Source organism: Streptopelia decaocto (assembly GCF_964273445.1).
Source record: "Streptopelia decaocto genome assembly, chromosome: 2".
Taxonomy (NCBI): domain Eukaryota; kingdom Metazoa; phylum Chordata; class Aves; order Columbiformes; family Columbidae; genus Streptopelia; species Streptopelia decaocto.
In genome coordinates, this window is record NC_138655.1 from 131,614,346 (window position 1) to 131,635,858 (window position 21,513).

The following is a 21,513-nucleotide window of genomic DNA, read 5'->3' on the forward strand; positions in this document are numbered from 1 at the left end:
GGCAGGCACAACCCAGAGCTGCTCTTTCTCCACAGCTTCTCCAGCTCTAACCATGAGCATCAGCAAGCGCATTTGCACAGTAAATGGCAGGAGGAAATAGAAGGGTAAGCAGTGCACGCATCTGTGCTGTTTCTGCATTCCCACCTCCTCATTTACTGTTCCTTCATCCTGCCATTGCAGTGTGTCTCCTTCTCAAGCCATTTGCAGTAACATTAAAATTCCAACTATCTAAGGCTCTACACAGAAGAAAAAATAGTCGATACTAAAAATTACATGTAATAATTGCTTAGAACAGTTCTTACACAATGATGTCAGGATTTAGTTAGATCTACAAAAGCACGTCATGAGTCTGTTACCAGAATTGGGAATCATGTAACTTCAGTTACATAAAGCCATAGTTTCTGGGTCTCACTGGCATGAGTTACCAGACAACATAACATATAGATTTGTATAACTTTATGGATACACTTTTATCTACATCTTTCTTATTTTAAAGTGTCTTTCTTAATTTTCATTTTTCATAGTAGCATCAAAAGCCCCAAAAAATTTAGTAGAAACCAGAAAATTGGCATAAAGCAAATGAAAAAGGAGAAATAGCATAGAAGAACTTACGTACAGTATTTGTTTCATTCAGGGGGATTTGAATACTACATCTATCCATCTTCTACATCCTTAGTAGAAGGCAAGTCATAGTCAAAGACTGCAACTACAAAGTTATTCTCCCCACGATGGGAAAATGCTTTCACTTTTCAAGTATTTAAGGTCAAAGAGGACTGTCTAGCCTGGTCTTCTGTTTAAAATAGACCTTTAAAGTTTCACACAGATAACCTCTATTGACCTGAAGATTTTGGTTAGACTTTCAGCAGACTAAACCATTGCACAGGCAGAGATTCAAAAAGACAAAGGTGACACTGCCTGTTTCTCTCTGCTAAACTAACAGGAAATGTTGACATAGCTTAAGCAATATTTCTCACTTGAGTCTCTCAGTGTAAGGTGTCCATTGCCCTCACTGCAGCTATTTGTGTGGAGCTAATGCCTCTGAAATTCCCTTAGGCTATCTAATTTGTAAAAAAGGTCTTCAGAGCTTTCCCTGCTTTTTCTGGGATTTCTCATGGTTGTGAAATTCTCTCTTGTTTTTAAAAATACACATAGATAATATGGATCTTTTGCCTGTCAGTACACGCACATCGCTTGCTCTCTTTCCATTATGTGGGAATTGCAAACAGATCTCTGACATGAATGCACCTACATAAAGAGGCATTTATTCTCTTCAGGTGTTTTGGTCTTCAAGTGCTTAAACTGAACGTGTCCAAATTTTGTTCTTAAAGTGTCTTCATGGAGTAATTTTCACGTATTAGGGATTATTTTCATATATTTCAGTCTATGTGATCTGGCAGACTCAAAGGTTTTTAAATCTTTAAATTCTTTCCTTCTCTCCCCTTTGGAGCATGAGAAGTGGACAGTAGGAGGTGTAAGATGTCACTCTAATCCAGAAAACTACGAGAATTCAGATCAAATTGCAGGCTGAAGACAAAAATGCTCCTGGACCACAGTCCCTACAGGAAGTAGAGGGGGGGGCACAAAGTGGGCCCATGACTACATTCTTCTTTATTTTTCTAAAACTGTGCTGATCAGTGCAGCCTAATGTCAGTCATGTGTGCATAAATTATGACCCCAAAGGAGTTATGTAAATACTTCCTCTCCCTAGAACAAGTAGAAAGCAGACACAACTACCAAAACATAATTCGTTTTTTTTTGTCCCAAAGATAGGGCAACTATGCATTGCTCTTCATCAAGAATGCAAAAATATTGAAGCTGTATTTTATTTTCCCAATATGTATATACCAGGACTATAAAAAAGCCCACTGTGGTGGGAAATTACTCCATTCTCTTGCCATGGACTCAGTCAGGGACTGATCTCTCAAATCTCACTCTTCAGGGCTAGCCATGATCGGAATGTGTTTCTCTTTTGTCTTGGGGAAGCAGATGGAGGAAGTAATCTATGTATTTGGAAGAGCAAAGTGAATTTTTTAAAAAATTCAAAAGCTAGAACTAGTTTCTCCATGTAGGAAAAATCCTCTACACTGTTGTTTGAATAGCTCTAGACCTCAAATATCTATGGCTAGAAAGACAAAATACAGTCTGGACAAGCAAGTCCTCTTGGCTGTGTCTGCAGAAGTAAATTAAGCAGTGCCAGGAAACATTCCCAGGCAGAGGAACACAGTCATCTGTACTATTAAATTGCTAAAGTGGTCCTTCACATCATTTTGGCTGAGCAGCAACTAGCACTCCCAAACAGCTCCCAGACATGGTTCGGTCACTGGCATGGGCCAGGGAGAATTCCTGGTAGTAGGAACATGGGCCTTTCCACGCCAGTTGGCTTCAATGGTGGAGAATAGTCCCAGGAACATGTTATTTTGTAATGAAGACACAGCTTTGAGTACCCCAGACAAACCTTGTTGTAATTTTACCAAGTTACATTTTTTAAATGTTATATATAGGAACAATTAGAGCAATATAGAAAAGTAATAGATTAATTCTAGATTAATCTACCTAGATTAATCTATTAACTGCAGCAAGGATGGTGTCAGCCCAATACATATGGCTTCCATCATCCCAAGACCAGTTAGAGATTATGGTTCCCTGTGCACTTCGCCAGTCACCTCTCCGTGGTCATAGACCTGAGGTGCATGAGAGGGGCTAACCCACATCACACAATTTAAAGAACACATTTTGCTCCCTGCTATAGATAACAAAGATCATATAGAGACAGATTGTTCATTTTCACAGGGATTTTTGTTAGATTAAGAACAGAGGGAGGGCCCCCTGGCACAAGCCTGTGGCTAAAGATACACACATTGCAAGGTAATAAGATCTGAGCTACCTTTGACTGAACTAGCTTTGATCCTGAAACTCCTAATCAGGCAAACAGTGGGACCACAGTCCTCTTGTGGGACTATTTTTTTTAGTAAAAGAGAAAAAAAAGAAGGTTCACAGTTACTACAGAGGATTTCCTAAGTGGTTGTTGCTGCTTCCTGTTCCTAAACTTTCCTTCAGACCTGGTGCATGAGGCAGCGAACGTGGCAAAACCTGACCAGTGATCTCTCTGCTCCTTCTGACAGAAACCATGGGAAATTATATTGAGAAATTATATTAAGAAAAACTAATGTCCATGAGGGAGCATTAAGAAGTCGGTAAAAAAGACAGTGGAGTTGTCCATGATGCTTTGACTCCACATCCTCAGTGTGTATATTCCAGAATGCAAGTTAATGGTGGCCTATTATTTCTTGAATAATGCAACAACCGCTCCTTTAGTGACACGAGTCATATATTCAGTTGAATAATTCTGCAAAAGAATCAGAGCACCAATTAAGTGAATCACTGCAACCACCTTCCTTAATTTGAAAAGGGGACAGGTTTAAGGACATGTTTGAGGTCAAGTAAGTGCTAGAGAACTCAGTGAAGCAAAGGACAGGTTGCATCATCAAGTACAATCCTGTCTAGCTACACAAGAGGATCCGGATAAACACCAGATGTATGTACCAGCTTCACACTGGGATTCCTCAAAGTTTTATCATCATTTTGACAGCTCGTTTCCCATTCCATCCTCATTTCAAAGCACACAATGGGATTCAAAATTAACTGAATATCATTTGACATGAAGTGACTTACTTCCTTTCCACCCACTCACTGTATTTTGCAAGACCTAATAGGCTATATTTCATTTTTTGAAATTGTAGAATTATAAGAAGAAACTTTAAATGTTCCAGGAAACTGTTGGACTACATGCACCTCAGACTAACCTCTACCACTTCTCCTATTTACAACTTTTGCAGATTGACACAATTTATTTTCAGTAATATATGTTTATTACTGAAGAATGCAATGCATAGTAGCATACTGTGTTTTAGTTATTCTTTCTCTTTTTATCTTTACTTTTTAATATGGGTCCTGAGTCAAGAAGGTAACAAGGCTTTATTTTAGTAAAGCACTCGGCTGTATATTTAACATATTCCTTTAGTATGTGATTCCACCAGTGAAACCACTTACGCCATATGTGGCCTTAAGGGCCTTCCAGAAAGAAAGTCTCCTGGAAGACTGAAAAAAACTATGCAAGTTAAAAAAAAAGAATTATCCTGTTAGAGTGCTGCCATCTAGTTAGACGAGTGTGTACAACAAATCCATTTACAGGGCTTGCAATATACCACAGACCAGTACGCTTGACTACCTGCAGAAAATCCTCACAGCTAGCCACTAATAGCTAATCAAAGGGACCTATTGTATCAGTTCCTTTGGGTTTCTAAAAACCTAACTATGTAAAGAAAAGTAGTTACAGAAAACAGAGCATAAGAGTCCTGGCAATTTTGGGATCCTGCAAAACCTAAGCAAACTTGTGTTGGACTTTGTCAACTCACGCTGCAATGCAGTAAGAACCGTCAGTTGCCATGGGCTTCTGCAGAAGTTGACAGTGCTGTATGACCCACAGGAAGCAGGTAAAGGTAGGAAAAGGTTGTTTTTCAGCAACCCAAGTCATATATGAACCCCAGATCCCATATTTGATTTAAGCATGATGTTTTAATATGCAATTTTGTGAGGGAAATCAAAGTAGAAGAAAGTTCCACATTTGCCCTGATATTGCCTACAAGATTGCACTTTAATGTCTCAGGTTTTGGTGTGCTACCCATCGTACACCAGGCAAATGAAAATGCTTATGAAAACAGACTTTATAGCCTAAAATAAGACAATATGCAACGTGCTTATGGAGTGATATAAACTACATTAAAAAAAAAAAAAAAAGTGTTCTGTGCTACTACAGAAGTAAAATCCTTAGCTGCTTGAAAAAGTTAAGAACTGTGCTATTGAAAGGACTGCACTTGCTGTTTGACTACTGTTTGTCAACCTTCCTAAATCAAGTCGAGGAACACAGTCATGTCTTGATTTTATATTCTAAAGGATGAGGTGAATGACTGTCATTGTTCAAATTCTTTGTTTTCTGATTGGGAAGTGTATTTTCCTAAAATGCATTATTTAAATATTGTCAGTAAAGTCCAAATAATTTCTAAGACAAATTATTTTCTTATTACAGAAGCAAGACAGATTGAGGATTTAATAAATTTACCATTTACTTTAACGAGCCAAATATCTGGTCTTCATATTCTTTTTTACCTCACACTTGTTTAGCAACCCAGTTTCTTGCAGCCTTGACCAGATGCTTTGGATCCTTCCAGCATGTTCAGGGTGATTAGCATAGTTGCCACACATGCACTGGTGCTTCAGCATCAGACTGTCATACACAACTCCTTCAGCACAAAGACAACACAATAAAAAACAGTAAGTAAGACAAATGCAGGTTACACTGTTCCATTCCATGCATCCTTTAACACAACTGGATTTTACTTTACAGTTAGAGCAAGCTGAAATTCTGGATCTTAATTTACCTTTCCTCTGGGAAACTGAGTTTTGAATTACAAGGTGCACCTTGTGATATTGATAAAGCAAAATCGAATTCTCAAGAAATTATACTATTAAATACAATCAATGGTAAAAAAGAATGGAAATGTGATGGTGTCTCGTTAAAGCTTTCATGGCTACAAAAATTCAGACCTACTACTGAATCACTTGTTTTCTCTTTCTCTATTGGTTAAGGTCAGTTAAGGCTGTTAACCTATATATAACTAGAAAAGGTTATGTATTTATAGAAGTGTAAGGAAAATAATTCAGAAATAATGTTAAAATAATTTTTGAAATCATAATGCCACTCTGTATTTGCACTGCTTGACTAATACTATATTAACTCAAAATCTCAAAGTATATGAGATGAAAGTTTCAGAGTTGCAACAGTGATAGAACCCTTTTTCATTAAAAAGTTCCACCTACTACTCAGGACCAAATCCTGTTGTTAGACGGCAGTGCAAGGTTCCTTTTGAATTTTCTGTGCTCATTTATTCCAGGACAGAACATCTTTATATGGAACAACTATCAATACCACAACACTATTGCTGTTTATTGGGAGCAAAAGAGAAATTATAGTGAGTAGTCTCAAGTTAAACTCAAGGCTTTCAAGGCTTTCAAACCAAGTCTGAAACACAGAAAAATTATTTCATTTATTGTTGTTTGCATTTCCCTCAGAAATGTCTGGAACAAAAAATATTTTCCTTACCCCCATGAACCATTTTCTTTTGGGAAACATTTGGGTTTTTCTTCCCCTTACAGTTGAAAAGGACTGAAATTAGCAATTTCTTCAAGCTGTAAAACTTGGCATTCAAAACCTTTTTCTTATGTGCCACCACTACTGGGGATACCAACACAGTTCTGGGAAAATTGTGTTAGCCTGCTACTGAAAAGTCAGCCAGTGAAGAAAATACAAAATTTAAGTCCAAATTCAACAACATGCTCAATACAGCCCTTATTCAGCAAAGTTCTTGAATGGATGTTGAACTTTAATACAGTGTTTAAAAACTCTACTGAATAATTGTCTGTATACATTGTGGGCAACGCAAAGTTAAGGTTCTGAGATAATTCAGTTAGAAGCCAGCCAGAATTTATGCTGCTTTAGAAATATTTATGCTGCCATATTTCTTAGCTCATGAACTTTAGAGCTGATCCTTTGGGATCTTGCTATTTAAGCCAAAATGATAATACAACAACTATGTTTATCATAAGGGGAATACAAAAATAATACCTATGTGCATCATGACTAAGCTTATGCTACTTGATTAGCTAGCAAACAAAATAGTTCATGAGCAATAAATTATTGTATTTACTTTCTGGGCTTGTTTCCTTAAAAAAAAAAAAAAAAAGTGAAAAATCTGGAGCTAATAAGCTAATGCATCTTAAAATCTCTGCTGGCATTGTCAAAGCAGTTAACAATTTCCTTTCTCTGCAGTTATTTGCACTGCACTGTTTATAAGCTTTACTGATCTATAGGTCTTGTGCATATACTGCAAATATCCTGCAGAGCTCTCTCACAACCATCACCATTCTGGTTCCCTTCAGATATTTGTCTAAGAGCATTTTCTCTCATGCAAATAAATAAGTTATTTGAAGTAGCAAGTGTGCACAGAAATAAGTGCGTGCTCACACACCTTGCTTTCTTGGCATCCAAAGTTTTAACTTCTGTGGTTAAAACCCACATACCCGCACTGTACAGTTTGCCAGTGTTCATTATGCTATTACATAAGAAAACTTTTTTCTCCCATGCCCCTGCCCAATGGAGAAAGTGTTTAGATGCTAAAAGTACTGGTATCAGGACGTTCAGAAGCTCTTAGGCAGACTAGGCGGTTATATCCAATAGATTTGAATGGAAACACTTATTAAATGTTAACAAAATTAGCTGAAAGTATCTATCTGCCACTCTTTCAACGAATGTTTTATTCTAGTTGTCAATGCTCCCTGCAGGCTTAGGTTTGCATAGTAGAAACTGCAGTTAATAGAAATAAAAAAAATATATATATTTTACCATGTTATTATCATACAGAATCAAAGTGTTACATAATAAAGACACTTCTTGATGACCTATATCAGGATTGCAACTAAACAGTGGTTTTGAAGTAAAATGCTGAAATCCTGTATTCAGGATGTCTCTTCTGGTTGATATAAACATCCTTTTCTTAGTGCATTAGTATTTTTCCCAAAATAAAATATAACTAAAAATGTAATTTTATTGTATGTGAATTATCTTGTCCTAATAAAAAATCCGTTTAATCAGGTCAGGTCAGTATTGCATGGCAGAAACATCTGCTCCAAACTTTTAAATACTAAGATATTCACAGCACTGAGTGTAAAATTTATTTCTAGCAGGATTAATTGACTTAAGACTGAAATATGTGTTTTCATTTATTGCAAGCATCTAAATTGATTTAGGATGTGCAAGTAATTCAGATGTATGGCTGGTGGTCGTACAGCACATGTGCTTGATACAATACTACAATGCAGCAGTAGAGCTTACTGCTAAAAATAGCCTGTAGGATTTCCCCAACAGGATTCAGTCAATAACCCCCTCCCCCACAAAAAAAAAGAGAGGGAGACAACTGTTTTCAATTGCAGACTGCTGTGAAATATTAATAAAAGATGATTATTCTGTCTCTCCAGAACAAATGCCTACAGCAGGATTCTGCTCTCAGATTCCTTGTGTAAATCTGAGCAGTTCCACTGAGACTGGTAGAATTATTCTGGATTTACACCAATATTACTGAGGTCAGAATGTGGCCCCGATGACAGACTGGAATGGTGGGACCACTGAACCATATAATGATAGATGACACAGGACAAAATAAACTTAATAAGTCAGAAAAAACAAGGTTTTCCTTTTGGGGACTCCCTAACACTCATTCTTTTCCAAAATACTTTATTTGGGTCAGCTTCTTTTAATAACATTTTAAATAGAAGGGAGAGCAAGAGACCTAAAAACTGTTGGCTAACTGCATGCTTTGAAGAAGGCGAAATGCCCCAGAGAACTACAGTACCAATAAGAGAATCCGAAGAAAGCAGATCTAATAAATTATTCAGAAGAAAAATCTGAACTAAATAATCTAAAATATTCTGTAAACCATCTAAATGAACATCAAGTAGATTTTATATTTTTTCCATCTTTAACTCATTATCTTGTACATAAATTGCATATATCTTGCATAGTTCTCTCACAACTATCACCATTCTGATTCTTTTCAGCTAAGAGCAATTTCTGTCATTACTCAAAATACAGGCCCATTTTGATCCTCATGTAACATTCTGCCACAAGAGTTTTCCTTCTCCTTTCTTCTTTTCCAAGAATATGTTGCCTTTAAATACAAAAAAAAAAAAAAAAAAAAAAACAAAAAAAAACCCACAAAACAAAGCAAAACAAAAACAAACAAACAAAAATTTGAGGCAGGGAGGTGTTTTTACATTAATTTCTGAGGCCTGATTTTGACCTCACTTCATACTGTACAAGAATCTCTTCCCTTCCCACTCATTCATTCCTTCCTTCCATGCTTTTAAAAATGGTCATGTTGCTGCAGACAATGGCTGCTGCATCCTGTGCTCTCTTAAGGGAGCAAATCATAGAACCACAGGATAGCTAAGGCCAGCAGGAACCTTCAGAGGTCTCTAGTCCAACCTACTGCTCAGAGCAGGTCAGCACTATGATAAGACCAGGTTGCTCAGGGCTTTCATCCCAAAGGATTTTGGAAAGGCTGTATAAGAATAGATGAAAATTTGGTCTGGCTTTCTTTCTTTCATTGACAAATGAATAAATACTAGGGCGCCTACCAGACCCAGGAAATACTATGCACCAATGAAGTCATTCTATACTATACCATGCTGTAACATACCATATGTTAATAATACACATATCTAATTATTCACAGAAACTGTATTAGAATGCTTGATGTTGCAAAGTCTCTGTTCATTGTCACTCCAAAGGTGTTAATCTTATAATGGAAAAAATAGCTCTATTTTCAATATACCCAGAAACTGCAGTGATAAAGGCTATATGTGTAAGTCTGTAAGCCCAGAGACATGTCAGGGAAAGGGATTTCTTCAAGCAGAAAAGAAAGGCTTCATTGTGACTGCAGAGGTGTGGGATCTGATTCAGCAAAAGAAGAAACAAGGATTTGAGGAAAAGATGTTTTGGATTTAGAGAAAGGAGTTCAGTGAAGGACTGAGAATATCAGTTGGAATAAGATGCATTTTTTCTCTCTTTCCTTTTCTTTTTTTTCTCTCTTTTCACTGCTTTTGTTCATGTAGTAGTGCTTTACTAAAGGTGTAAGTTTAAACTGTCTGCCTGATCTTAATACACCATGATGCTGCATATGCACAGTCTGCATCTCCATTGCAGAACCTGTCAGGCTTCCTTGTGTCAGATCTTGAGGCTTTTATGCCTGGTATGTCCCAGTTCCCATCATCTCCATTCAATGTTTGTGCTACATCATTTTACTCCATCTCCTACTCTTCCATCTCAACTTCACATTTTATTTCTCAATCAGTTCCACAGATGCCACAAGTTCACCAGATATATGTAACCTCCCTGGCCTTAGTCCCCTTTATGGGAACTTACAAAGGGAGGTGTCAGTGAACCTTATGAATCAGCAGCTTTTATGTTTGCAACTCCATTCAACTTTTCCAATGGAACTGCAGGCTTTTGAACAGGACATTTTAGCCTACACACAGTGAGCTTGCTTTTGGTGTGCTCTGTGAATCGTTTAGAATTAGTTTACAATGTTTTGGGGACTCTGTGAACCACAACTAGAAAAACAGTGGCCTGGCTTAATAATCCTGTCTATAAGCAGCTGGTCTTTTTGCAGAAACTCATGGTAAGTGAATTAGCATGTTTCTTTTCTGTACAATCCAAATGTTTGTTACCCAACAAGTAGAATTTCTAAATTGATAGTGTATTTACAGAAGAAGAAATTATGTCTTTCATCTTTGAATATCATCTTGCATCCACTTACCCACTTACTTGCAGTGCTTTAGGGACATCTCTTTTGCAGTTTTTTTCTTTAAAATAATACATTTTTGCTTTCCAAGTTCACATTCTAAGGGGAAAGATGGGAGAGCATGCTGTCTCGCACAGTCACATACAGTGCCTGTTAGGGACTCCATCTTATATCAAATCCATGGTCGTGAGCTGAAGAATTGTAAGCTCCTAAGGCATGGCAAGTTCTGCCAACCAATGTGAAGAAATTAATACTTCTGGTAGAAACCTGAATAAACAGCACTTTCAAGTATTCATTTCCCTTTTCCTGAGCACAAAGTGAATCTTTACTCCTAACCATGCTGTAATGCTATAGTGAGACTCAGGTTCTTAAATAGTTGGGCCCTCTTGCAAGATTAGATTGCCCATAATAAAAAATAGGTTTTCTGTGATTATTTTTCTTCCTTCAACTGAAGTTTTTGGGGGTTCTAATTCACTTTGATTTGGAGACCCCAGACCACACCAACAGGAGATGCTTCCTAAGTGACTGGACTGTCCTAGGCCTGACCATAAAATCTTCCTCTGTAGAGACTCCACACAGCTGCTGAAAAGATAACAAAGCTGTAGCCAACATCACTTTCTGGTCATGGCTACAGCTTTGCTCTTTCTGTAGGGAAAGCAACCTTGTAACATAGACTGACTTGTCATACGAAGACTTTGAGAATTATATTGCAGCTTTCCTACTTATTGGTGGTCTTCCTTCAACTTATTGGTGGTCTCTTCACAAAACAGGCAACAAAAACAAGGAGAAAAGAATGAGAAGATAGGGAAATGAAAGAAAAGGCTATCATTGACTTAAAGGCACCAAAAATGCACCTGTTGCTATATTGCCAGAGCCAGTCAATGATAATAATTTATGACTGTGTGAATATTAATCCTGTGATTTATCAGCTGCACTGGTTGACTTGATGCCAGTAGAACATCATAAAACCAGGGAATAGTAAGGCTAAAACTGAATGCATTGCTGCAGGAGGTATTCAAGGCATTTAAATCTGTTGATCCTACATGAACAAACGCATTTGCTTTGCCTATTAAAAGCGTTCTTTAGGGAATCCTACCAGTCGTGTAGACATGCTGGCTGGGCTGGTCCATGGCTGGGTGAGGTAATGTGGAGTCAGTGGGGGAAGACGGGATCCTGGACACTGGCCGATGTTTATCTAATCCTGCCATGCCAACTGTAGCCATCTGAGCCTGGTAGATTTGCAATTGGTGGACACGTTGATGCGCCAGGAACTCCTGTTTCCAAGAAAACAGCACAGTAGAAAGAAACGTGAGATGGGATCAAGTAAGACACTGAGGAAAACATGTCAACAAATTAAGTTCATTAGGTCAGGGCTGTAATAAACAGTGTGGAAAAAAAACAACCACACAACTCACACCTAAGACCTAGTCAATAAATCCATTCAACAGATGTTTTCACACTGACAGTGTGGGCTGCTCGCTTTGCTGGAGAGTAGGTGATGGCAGGCAACCTGTCAGTTCTCCCTGACAGAGGAAAAGATGGCTTCACATGCAGAGGCTTATAAAAGAGGAAGGCTTTTCTAATATATTGAATAAATAATATGATGATAGAATATGCACTTGAGCAACTGGAATGCAAGTTTCTACAGTAGATTTAGTTCTCAGAGCTGCCTGGGAAACAGGAACAATTTTCACATAGGTTTTTACAAATTGTTTAGAAATTCAGGAATTGTTACACGAGATCCCACTTAGGGACTATCTTTTTTTGTCATAACTGCTGCTGGCAGTAGGTACTTCAGGAAAGGTAGGCAGGTGTGAAAAGACTGAAACAGAGCAGAAAGGAAGATCTCCTCCTATGCTTTGTTTGTCAACAGATGATGACTTTTGCTGAGATGACAAAGGCTGAAATCATGCTGAAGTCAGCAGAAACCTTGGCATTCACTCCCTGGAGTAGGATTGCTTCCCAAGACTTTCTGGTTTTGTTTTTGGTTTTGGTTTTGTTTGTTTGTTTGTTTTTGTGCATATAGCCCTAGAACCTCAACAGAAAGGGACTGCAAGAGAGACATTTCCAAAGCACTTTGGAATATAAATTCAGTTGAAATTCACACTCCTGTCTTCAAACTGCAAACCCTATTTATCTTCACCTGGGCTTGGTACAGGCAGATACAGAGATGCTATATTTATATATTCTTTTTTTTAATTAGTAATTTTTTTTTAATCCACTAACAATTAGCAGTGCTGTATGCTGTTGTTTGGGACAGCAGCTCAGAGGTCTGGCCTGGCCAAGGAAGGTTTGCTGGGTGCTTGGAGAGATGAAGCCCAGTTCAGGTTGTGTGGGAAAGCAGGTGGGAGCACCCAGGAATACCCCAGTCCCTTGTGCACTGCAAAACGAATCCCCAGCTCATGGGAAGGAAGAATGTCTACTCTGCATATGAAAAAATGAGTGCTCATCAATAACAGCTGAAATGAGAACAAATACTTTAAAAGGCAGCCTCAAAACCCACATTAGTATCTAGGGTCACCACTTCAGTGAAAAGACATAAGGTCATGGGAAGGGTAAATCACCTGGGAACTTCTCATAAGTGACTAAATAAAGAATGAAAATATGAGTAAGCAAAAAGAGGTTTTACAAGAAGTGTCTTGGTTTGGAGTCATTAAACCATTTCCCTTTGTTTAAATGCCGTCTCCAACTTTTCCTATTGCTTTTTTAATGTATGATGACAGAATGGTGTTATATATTCCAGGAAATATCTGGAGGTATCTGAACAGATCTGTGTATACCCTTTGCTTATGAGCATATCATAACTTAACAATCAGGAATTCTTTCCTGAAATGTCTATGTGCCCTGTGTTTAATTCATTCACTAATAATTTTAATTGTGATAAATTTTCAGAGAGGATATTTTTTGTTCTTCTCGGCATATACATATTTTGTAACTTTTAGTGGGAGCGTGTACCATTGGAGAGGAGAAGTGATGAATGGATGGACACTGTTGTATTGAATATTTGCCATATAGAAAGCAGAAATAGATTCATTTATTTGAAAGGACTTAGAATTCACTTTGCTCAATGCTGGCTTAGTGGTCAATAAAAGAGGCACAGTAGATATTTTGCTGTCCGTGGCACGATTACTCCCTGCATCCTAGGGTCAAGTGGTGACAGCAGCACTGTGATGCTACTGTATTCACCATCTCCTGCCTACTCTTCCGAAGCATGAGACACAGTTGAGGAATTTGGAAGAAGGCAAACTCCTACCTGCAGGAGCCCTTCTTCCCACAGAGCTTTAGTGCCACACATGAAATCAGCAGAATACTGGTTATGTCTGCTGCTCTCCTCAACTTCATAGGCTGCATTAATTGCATTAATTAACAGCTGATATCTGTGTAGTTCTTCGATCAAAGGGTTCAAACTTTCGGTGTTCGCACTAACTAATGATAATTAATTACTTAGGTTCACTTTTCTGATAATTACTAGAGTAAAAAGACAAAAGAGTTTGTTCCCTGTTGGAATGCTTTTCAGGTTAGTAAGGGTGCATCAGTGTATCCTGGCAGCCTGCATTAAACAGTATTATTTAAATATACTTATCAAGGAAATCTTGGAAATTCAGCTGTTAGTGAGGGGAGATTCATACTGTGCACAAATGCCTCTGTTTGGACTTTCTTCAGTGCTGGTAGACTCTGAGCTGTAAGCCATTAGAGATGCCTTGTCTGCTTTTCTTTTACTTTCAGGCCTGACCGTCACTTGCGCAATGCCTCCATAATCTTTTGCAGCGAAGCTGTAAGTTCACCATTCAGTCAATATCTAAAATCTAATCTATCCAGGTCTCTGATATGAAAAAGTCAATTAAAGTGTTTTCTAGTTGATTGGTTTTGTTTTGGGAAGGTGATGGTGTCTTGCAGAAGAAAATATATCCGGAACACTACAAAACAGATAATTCAGGAAGATGTTCCTTCCTTTGCTTATAAAAAGATTAGGTGTTTGTGTCTATGGAAGCAATATAAATAACATATATGAACAAATCAAGAGTTTTTTTTAATGCTAATCAATCTGTATGAACATCACCCAAGAGCCAAACAGACATATAGTTGAGCAGTTTGTCAAAGACCAAGAAGAGAGCCTGTTCTTGTTCTCCTGTATTTTCCTGTTAAACTGTCTTTTGTTTATATCATTCTTCCCTCCTCAAGCAAAACCAGACACATACCTAGAATTTGACACATGTTTATCAGAATAATCAGTCCAGGGAAAGAGAATAAATTTGCGGATAGTTGGATGGAAAGCTGCATGACACCTGTTTTAATTTCTGAGGTCAAGGAAAACTGTTTGCGTGTAAAAACCTTCTAAGGTTTGTTAAAAGTGTGGTAGTTTGTCTCACAAGGTTTACACTGAGGCTTGCTTACATCCTCTGGTAAATTCCAGATCGTTTAAATGGAATTTTTAAAACTCTAGGCATCAGCAAAGTTTCCACTTGTTTAGGTTTTAGTTGAAGTTTTAGGCTAACTTCCTGATTAGGTTTCATTTTACAGACAACAGGCACTCATGAAATACATGTATTTTTTCCAGCCATCTACATACTTCTGCTGTGAGCACCTGAGATACTCTGTGTCACACAGACAAGTGGATTAATGCAATGAGTAATGTGGATAATCAACACACTTATCTGGCTCCCCAAATGCCCACCTGGCCTCTGGAAGGGATTAGAGCAACACAATGAATTCATCTTCGGGTTTTATGTGCTGCAGCACTGCAAACACATCTGCATCTCTCCAGCAACATGACAAAAGCAGTATTTGCACATCTGCAGAGTTAGTGATTTGTATTAATATATTTGGAGCAGTTCTTAGGTAACCTGAGCTCTATCTGCCCGGCATGGAGCCTGCTAGTTCCAGGTGCCTGAGATTAGTTCATTAGCAGAGGCAGGCAATTAGGGACCCTGCTGAAGCAAGTAGAGAACCATTCCCCAGAAGCCAGCTCAGGCTCTCAGTAATTACTTTGAGGAGGCTTTTTAGAATCAGTATCTAGAGAGAAGATGACAATTTTAGATGCATGGGAGGTAAATATTTGTTATTCTTCTAGTATTGCTGTAGAGTTTGTGAGTTATTTTGGTTTATTGGGGATTTGTTTGTTGGTTTGGGATTTTGGTTTTTGTTTGTTTGGTTGGTTTTGTTTGCTTGTTTGTTTTAGGAGGAGTTGAAATCAGTTTGGGTTGGTGTGAATATTCCTTTCATGTAGATGTGTGATCTGTACATTTTTGTGCCCAATGGTTTTTATACTCTGAGGATTTAATGAAAGCTGCATCCTTATTTCTGTTGGCTGTGAGAACTGGTGACCTGCCAGGATATTCACTTGGAATGGTAGATGGTCTATGATACATGATAAAGAATTGGTGAATTTTCTATTAATTCATGCTACTTTGAGCTGCTATGTGTTGTGCAGAGAAAAAAATGTGAGGTTAACTCATAAAAATTATTATTGCCTCTTAACAGTCTGCTTTTTAAATTGTATTATATGTTTATATTTAATCACATCTAAATAAATTGTAAGATTTGTATGTCTGTTCCATAATCCCAAGTATGTATGTCTGTATGCACACCTTTCTTCAGCGTGTATGCTTTGGCATAAAAAATTTTAAAAATTCAAAATGAATTATTCTTAATAGTGATATTACTGCTTATAGTGTCTCATCAATTTGTGGCCAGGTTTATAGCTCTCTGTTGTTGTGCCTCTAATGCATTCTGCTGAAGCATGAAATGTGTGCTAATGTCTATTAACTGTTAAAAACCATTCATGTAACGCACATCCTCTCCTTTTCTTCCTTCTGTCAAAGACCTTCAGTACCTTACAAGGTTTTTCCTCTCAAAGCATTTTGGTGGTCTGTTTGCTAGTTAATTCTTATAATTTCCATATTGTTTTCTGAAAACTACTCAAAGAACTAATTATTACTGAAGAGGAAAAACACATACATGCTGCAGGAGTTTCACCCTTGTATCAGGAATAGCATGGCCAGCAGGAGTAGGGAAGAGATTGTGCCGCCATACTTGGCGCTGGTGAGGCTGCACCTTGAATACTGTGAATACTAGAGAGAGTGCAGAGGAGGGTGACAAAGCTGGTGAGGGGTCTGGAGCACAAGTCTGATGAGGAGCAGCTGAGGGAACTGGGGCTGTTCAGCCTGGAGAAAAGGAGGGTGAGGAGAGACCTTATCGCTGTCTACAACTACCTGAAAGGAGGTTGAAGCATGGAGGGCATTGGTCTTTTCTCCTAAGGAGCAAGTGATAGGATAAGAAGAAATGACCTCAAGTTGTTCCAGGGGAGGTTTAGATTGGATATTAGGAAAAAATTCTTCACGGAAAGGGTTGTCAGGCGTTGGAACAGGCTGCCCAGGGAAATGGTGGAGTCAGCATCCCTGGAGGTGTTTAAAAGGCATTTAGATGAGGTACTTAGGGATGTGGTTTAGTGGTAGAGTTAGGTTATGGTTGGACCTGATGATCCTGAGGGTCTCTTCCAACTGAAATGATTCTATGATTCTGAAACTTGCCCAGCATGAAGAACCTGCTGCCTTCCAAGTAAGTACTTCCTCTGAAGGGTATTTCTGATGTTCTCCTGCCTTGTCTCACCCTGTGGCTCCTGTTGGAGGCCCTACTCATTAGTTTCTTCCAGACCCCGTAGCAACATGGGAACAGAGTAACTTCAGGTCCTGCCTCTTGTCCTCCCCACCACCCTCCTGGATTTCCTACCTTCCCAGTTCAGTTGTAGCTGAATGCTTCCAAGGGGTGTCCCTGCCAGCCAGTGGCTGCATCCAGCAAAATGGCCTCTGCTTGAGCAAACAGAGATCCATCCTGCTTTAAGGTGTCCATGATGGCAGTCTTGGCCCAAAGCAAGAGAGCATCATCCAGCATCTAATTCAGTCAGAAATTCTGGGCACCCAAAGTCTTCTCAAGTAGTTCAGATGTAGCTACTTAACAATGGTTCAGAAATCATGGACCTCATGAAAATACTAATGTGATTGACTGGAGGCAGAGAGAGGAAATAATTCTTAAACAAGGAGTATTGGGACAAAAAGAGCTGTAAGTAGGAAAAAATTGTAGTACTTTTGACCCAGGAGTTTTATGAACTACAGTTCTGCCTCCCCAACACAATAACTAGTTGCCCTCAGGAACTGAGCAAAACTAGGTCATGAGATCTGAAAATTCTTTTGTGAATAAATGTGAAAGTGCAGGAATGACTTATCTCTGCCCATCTATATGATCTAAAATAGAAATGAGTCTGAGGTATGCCTGCAAATAAATGTGTTGAGGGGACTTCTTTTAAACTGCTCTGTCACTTAGAGAAAACACATGACCAAGAAACACTACCAGTACTATTTTTGACTAAACCACATGTAAAGCCTCAAACATCCATGGTCATCACTTTCAGTAGAACTTAAAAAAATCAGTATCACCATCTGAAATATAGTCAGCCACAAATTCAAAATCAGCATTTTTATGAAAAGTAAGAAAATAGCAAGTATGGATACCAACACATAGAATTAATGGCTAGAAATGGCTTAAGAGAAAGCGAAAGCAGACATGGGAAGAAATAGGGCAGCTAGTCTTGAGGCATTTGGGTATATTAGTTCACACATTATCAAGGTGTTGACAGAATTTGGTTTTCTCTTGCTGTAATCCAAGGAACATATTGTTGACTAGAAAATGGGTAAACAGAAATGAAGTTTTATCAACTGAGTGTTGCGTATAGGTACAGAACAGTGGGATGAAAGCCATATCCCAGAACTTCCTAGACTCTTAAGCAGAGAAGGCTTGTCTTGGGCAGTAGGTTGCTGCATACAGTAAAACAGTCCCCTTGCCTTCTGGGGGACTGTGGGCAGGCCTAGTCCAGCTGCTGCTGAGTTAGGATTTAGTACTTGGGATGGCCCTACTGCAGTGACTGCCCAGGCCATTTCCACAGCCTTCCACCAGCTGGATAGGCAGCAAAGCTGGTGCTGCAGAGGTCTCTGTTGCTCTCCTGCCACCCTTGCATTCTAGGGCAGGAGCACCTTTGGGGTGGTAAGACATGTTAAAATGACTGCATTTTTCTCTAGTGGGCCTAGAAATTTGGGAAGAACAAAGACTACTAATGGGGTGACAAAAGTGTGCTCCTTCATTGAGTCATGCAGGAGAGAATGCATTCCCTGCCTTGGGTTATGTGACCAAATGTGTGGATCAGGGCTGCCATCAGACCCCTTACCTCTGGCTGTAGGACATAACAGCAGGGTCGGGAACCTAACTCTTACCCCTACTGTTGCACAGGAGGTGGGTGGGTTGTTGACCTGCAGTTTCAAAGGGAGACACAGTGAAAGTTACCTCCCTTGGATAGGGAGTTTCCACATATCTGAGAATCTAAACAAGACCCGTCCTGGTCCAACATAGGTGAGGAATCAAGGTGGCCACATGGGGTGAGAAGTCTTCAGCTACCTTTGTGAAGAAATATGAGCCAGGCAGTCATTAAGTTGAAGCTTGGCATGATTAAGAAGAAAAGAGTGATGGGAATGGTGTCTAGGAGTGACAGCAAGGAGGGCCTCAAAGACAGAGTACTTTCTGCTGAAGGGAAATTCCAGGAGTCCAGCTGAAATGCTGGTTTCACTCATGGTTCCTGCTCCTGCGAGACCTGCCTTCTCCACTCCTGACATTGGCAAGTACTTGACTTCTGTCACTTCTGCTGAAGTGCTGACTCTGCGGCGTGCACAGCAAGCATCCAAAGAAAATGCAGCACCTCCTCAAAAGCCTGCACTCCTGGCTCAATCTCTTCCTCACTTTGTGACCCTCACAGAGATTTAATATAAATATATAAATAGTTACAGATACAAGGAAGGGGAGAAAGGGACTATCAACATCTTGTGTGTTGTTGGGTTTTTTTGTTTGTTGTGTGTTGGTTTTTTGTTTGTTTGGTTGGGTTTTTTTTAAATACTCATTAGAGGATTCCTGTTACTTTATTACTTTTACTAGAAATACCACAGGACTTTCCTGAAGTCATTTGGTGTTTTCCAAAGAAAGAATACAGAGAAGTGCAGAAATTAATACCAATGGGAAAATAAAATTGTCCACGTCTTGCTCTAACTTTCAGTATTAATAAATATTTGCTTCTTTTACTTTGATGTGAAGAATAAACAGGCCTTGTAATAGCATTTAATGGTTACAACCACCTAATCCTAGCATCTTTCCAGCAGTCATTCAGTTAAACCAGCAGTGTCAAACTCATTTTCACCAGGGGTCACATCAGCCTTGTGGTTGCCTTCAAAGGGCTGAGTGTAATTTTGGGACTGTATAAATGTAGGAGTAGTTAATGAAGTAGTTACTGTGTAAATGTAGGACTAGTTACATTTATACAGTAGTCATTTTTTCCACAGTCCTAAAATTACGTTCAGCGCTTTGAAAGAAACCGCAAGGCTGATGTGAAAATGAGTTTGACACCCCTGAGTTAAACTGTTAGTTGACCAAAACTAATTAATGAAAAATCACCTGTCCTGCCTGTCTCATTGTTCCTGGAAATATCACAGCTCTCTTCAACAGTATTAGCAAATCAATTTGGTGTTACTTTATGTAGATAATTTCAATTACTTCGATTTTGCTGCTGTTCATTGAAACTATTATTCTTAGCAGACTTGTATGGTTTATTTTTAAGAGAAGAATCATTAGTTTGGCCTTCACATCGAGAAATAATAGTCTCCAGGCTAAATTCAATAGCAGCCCTGCTGAAGATCTGTGTTTTCTGTGTACTTCAATGGATTCTGCTTTGATTTCATAGGCAACTCTCCTGACTTTGGGAACTAATGTAGATTAATGGAAATTACTCGGGTATGTGTATATATATGTAAAGACAAAACCTTGAAAAACCCTGCTTTTCGGTACAGAGTCCACACACACGAACACAGCAGTGCCTAAGCATGAAATCATGAGGGTGTACAGGAGCCCACTGTGGATGACTTCTCCCTTGTATGGAGGTACATGAGGTCAGAATGGGGAGCAACGATGGACCATAAGGTCAGCAAATATAAGAGCCATTATCACAGTGTTTCAGCAGCTCCATTCTCTCTCCATAGATCACCTCCATGGCTCGCTGTATCTAATGCACAAACTCCAACAGGTGTGTGTGTTGCCAGTGCCCTCGTCAGAGCTCTTCTGCACAAACCATCCATTTCTGCTGCTGCCTGTGTGACAGCAGAGTTGTAACCTGATGGATACCAGGCTCCAGTCCTTTGCTAGAGGACTTCTGCCTCTCTGAAAATTTCAGAGAGATATATTACCAAATCTCACACCTTACTTCAGCATGGTTAAAATGCTGACAGACTTCCTTTCTCCAGCGTGTTTTTACTAAGAGTTATAAAGTTTCTTGAAAGAATATATATGTACACGCACATATATTCTACAAATATCCCAAAGTATTTAAAAATACTTCTATCTCTCCAGTGTTCAGCTCTTCTTTGATTGTGGCACATAGAGAAATAGTGATTGATAGTGAAATGGTGATATAATTTGAGAGTATAGAAATATAGGAAGGACGTCGTGGATGAAGGAATAAAAAAAAGTGAAACTATCACAAAATAAAACTCTTCAGATCTCTCTCTCTCTTATAAACCTACATAGAGCATTCTGCAAATATGTAGAATACTATGTATTTATAGAGTAAATATATTTCTGCAACAAACAAGTACATCTTGTTGAACTTTTTTTGGACTAAGATTTGTAATTTGAACAAAACTGAACTGAATGCCTAAAGATTACTTTTAAATTTTACTTGAAACCAAGGGCTTTCCTACTGTATGCTTCTAAGCATAGGGTTTGCTGCTTTTAACAAGTGGGAGGACTGCCAGAATGGGCACATTGAAAATGGAGGGGAAACCTTTACGTTTGCTGATTTAGGAACAACTAGGGAGATTAAAAAGAAACTTGAAAAATACTATATGCTAGCATAACACTGATTGTATAATGCAGACTGCAAAATAAATTCTCCAATTTCTCATTCCTTGAGCAAATCTTGGCTGTCAAAATGCAAAGTACAGTTCAGAAGAGACCATAATACTTGTTACATTTCATGGGAAGGTTGAATGAACGTATTTGAACTTGCTTC

General features: G+C 38.7%; 1 protein-coding gene across 2 annotated transcripts in view; it reads right to left on the reverse strand.

Annotated features, from left to right (window-relative positions):
• HDAC9 (histone deacetylase 9) overlaps positions 1-21,513 on the reverse strand; it is a gene marked incomplete at its 3' end in the record, with an annotated part of 428,033 nt that overhangs the window by 133,152 nt on the left and 273,368 nt on the right. For both annotated transcript variants that reach the window (XM_082043859.1, XM_082043855.1), the window contains 2 exons: positions 11,512-11,689; positions 5,167-5,300 (listed from right to left, as the gene is read on the reverse strand). In XM_082043859.1, the coding sequence (XP_081899985.1) occupies positions 5,167-5,300; positions 11,512-11,689 (312 nt within the window). The remainder of the gene's footprint in view (positions 1-5,166; positions 5,301-11,511; positions 11,690-21,513) is intronic.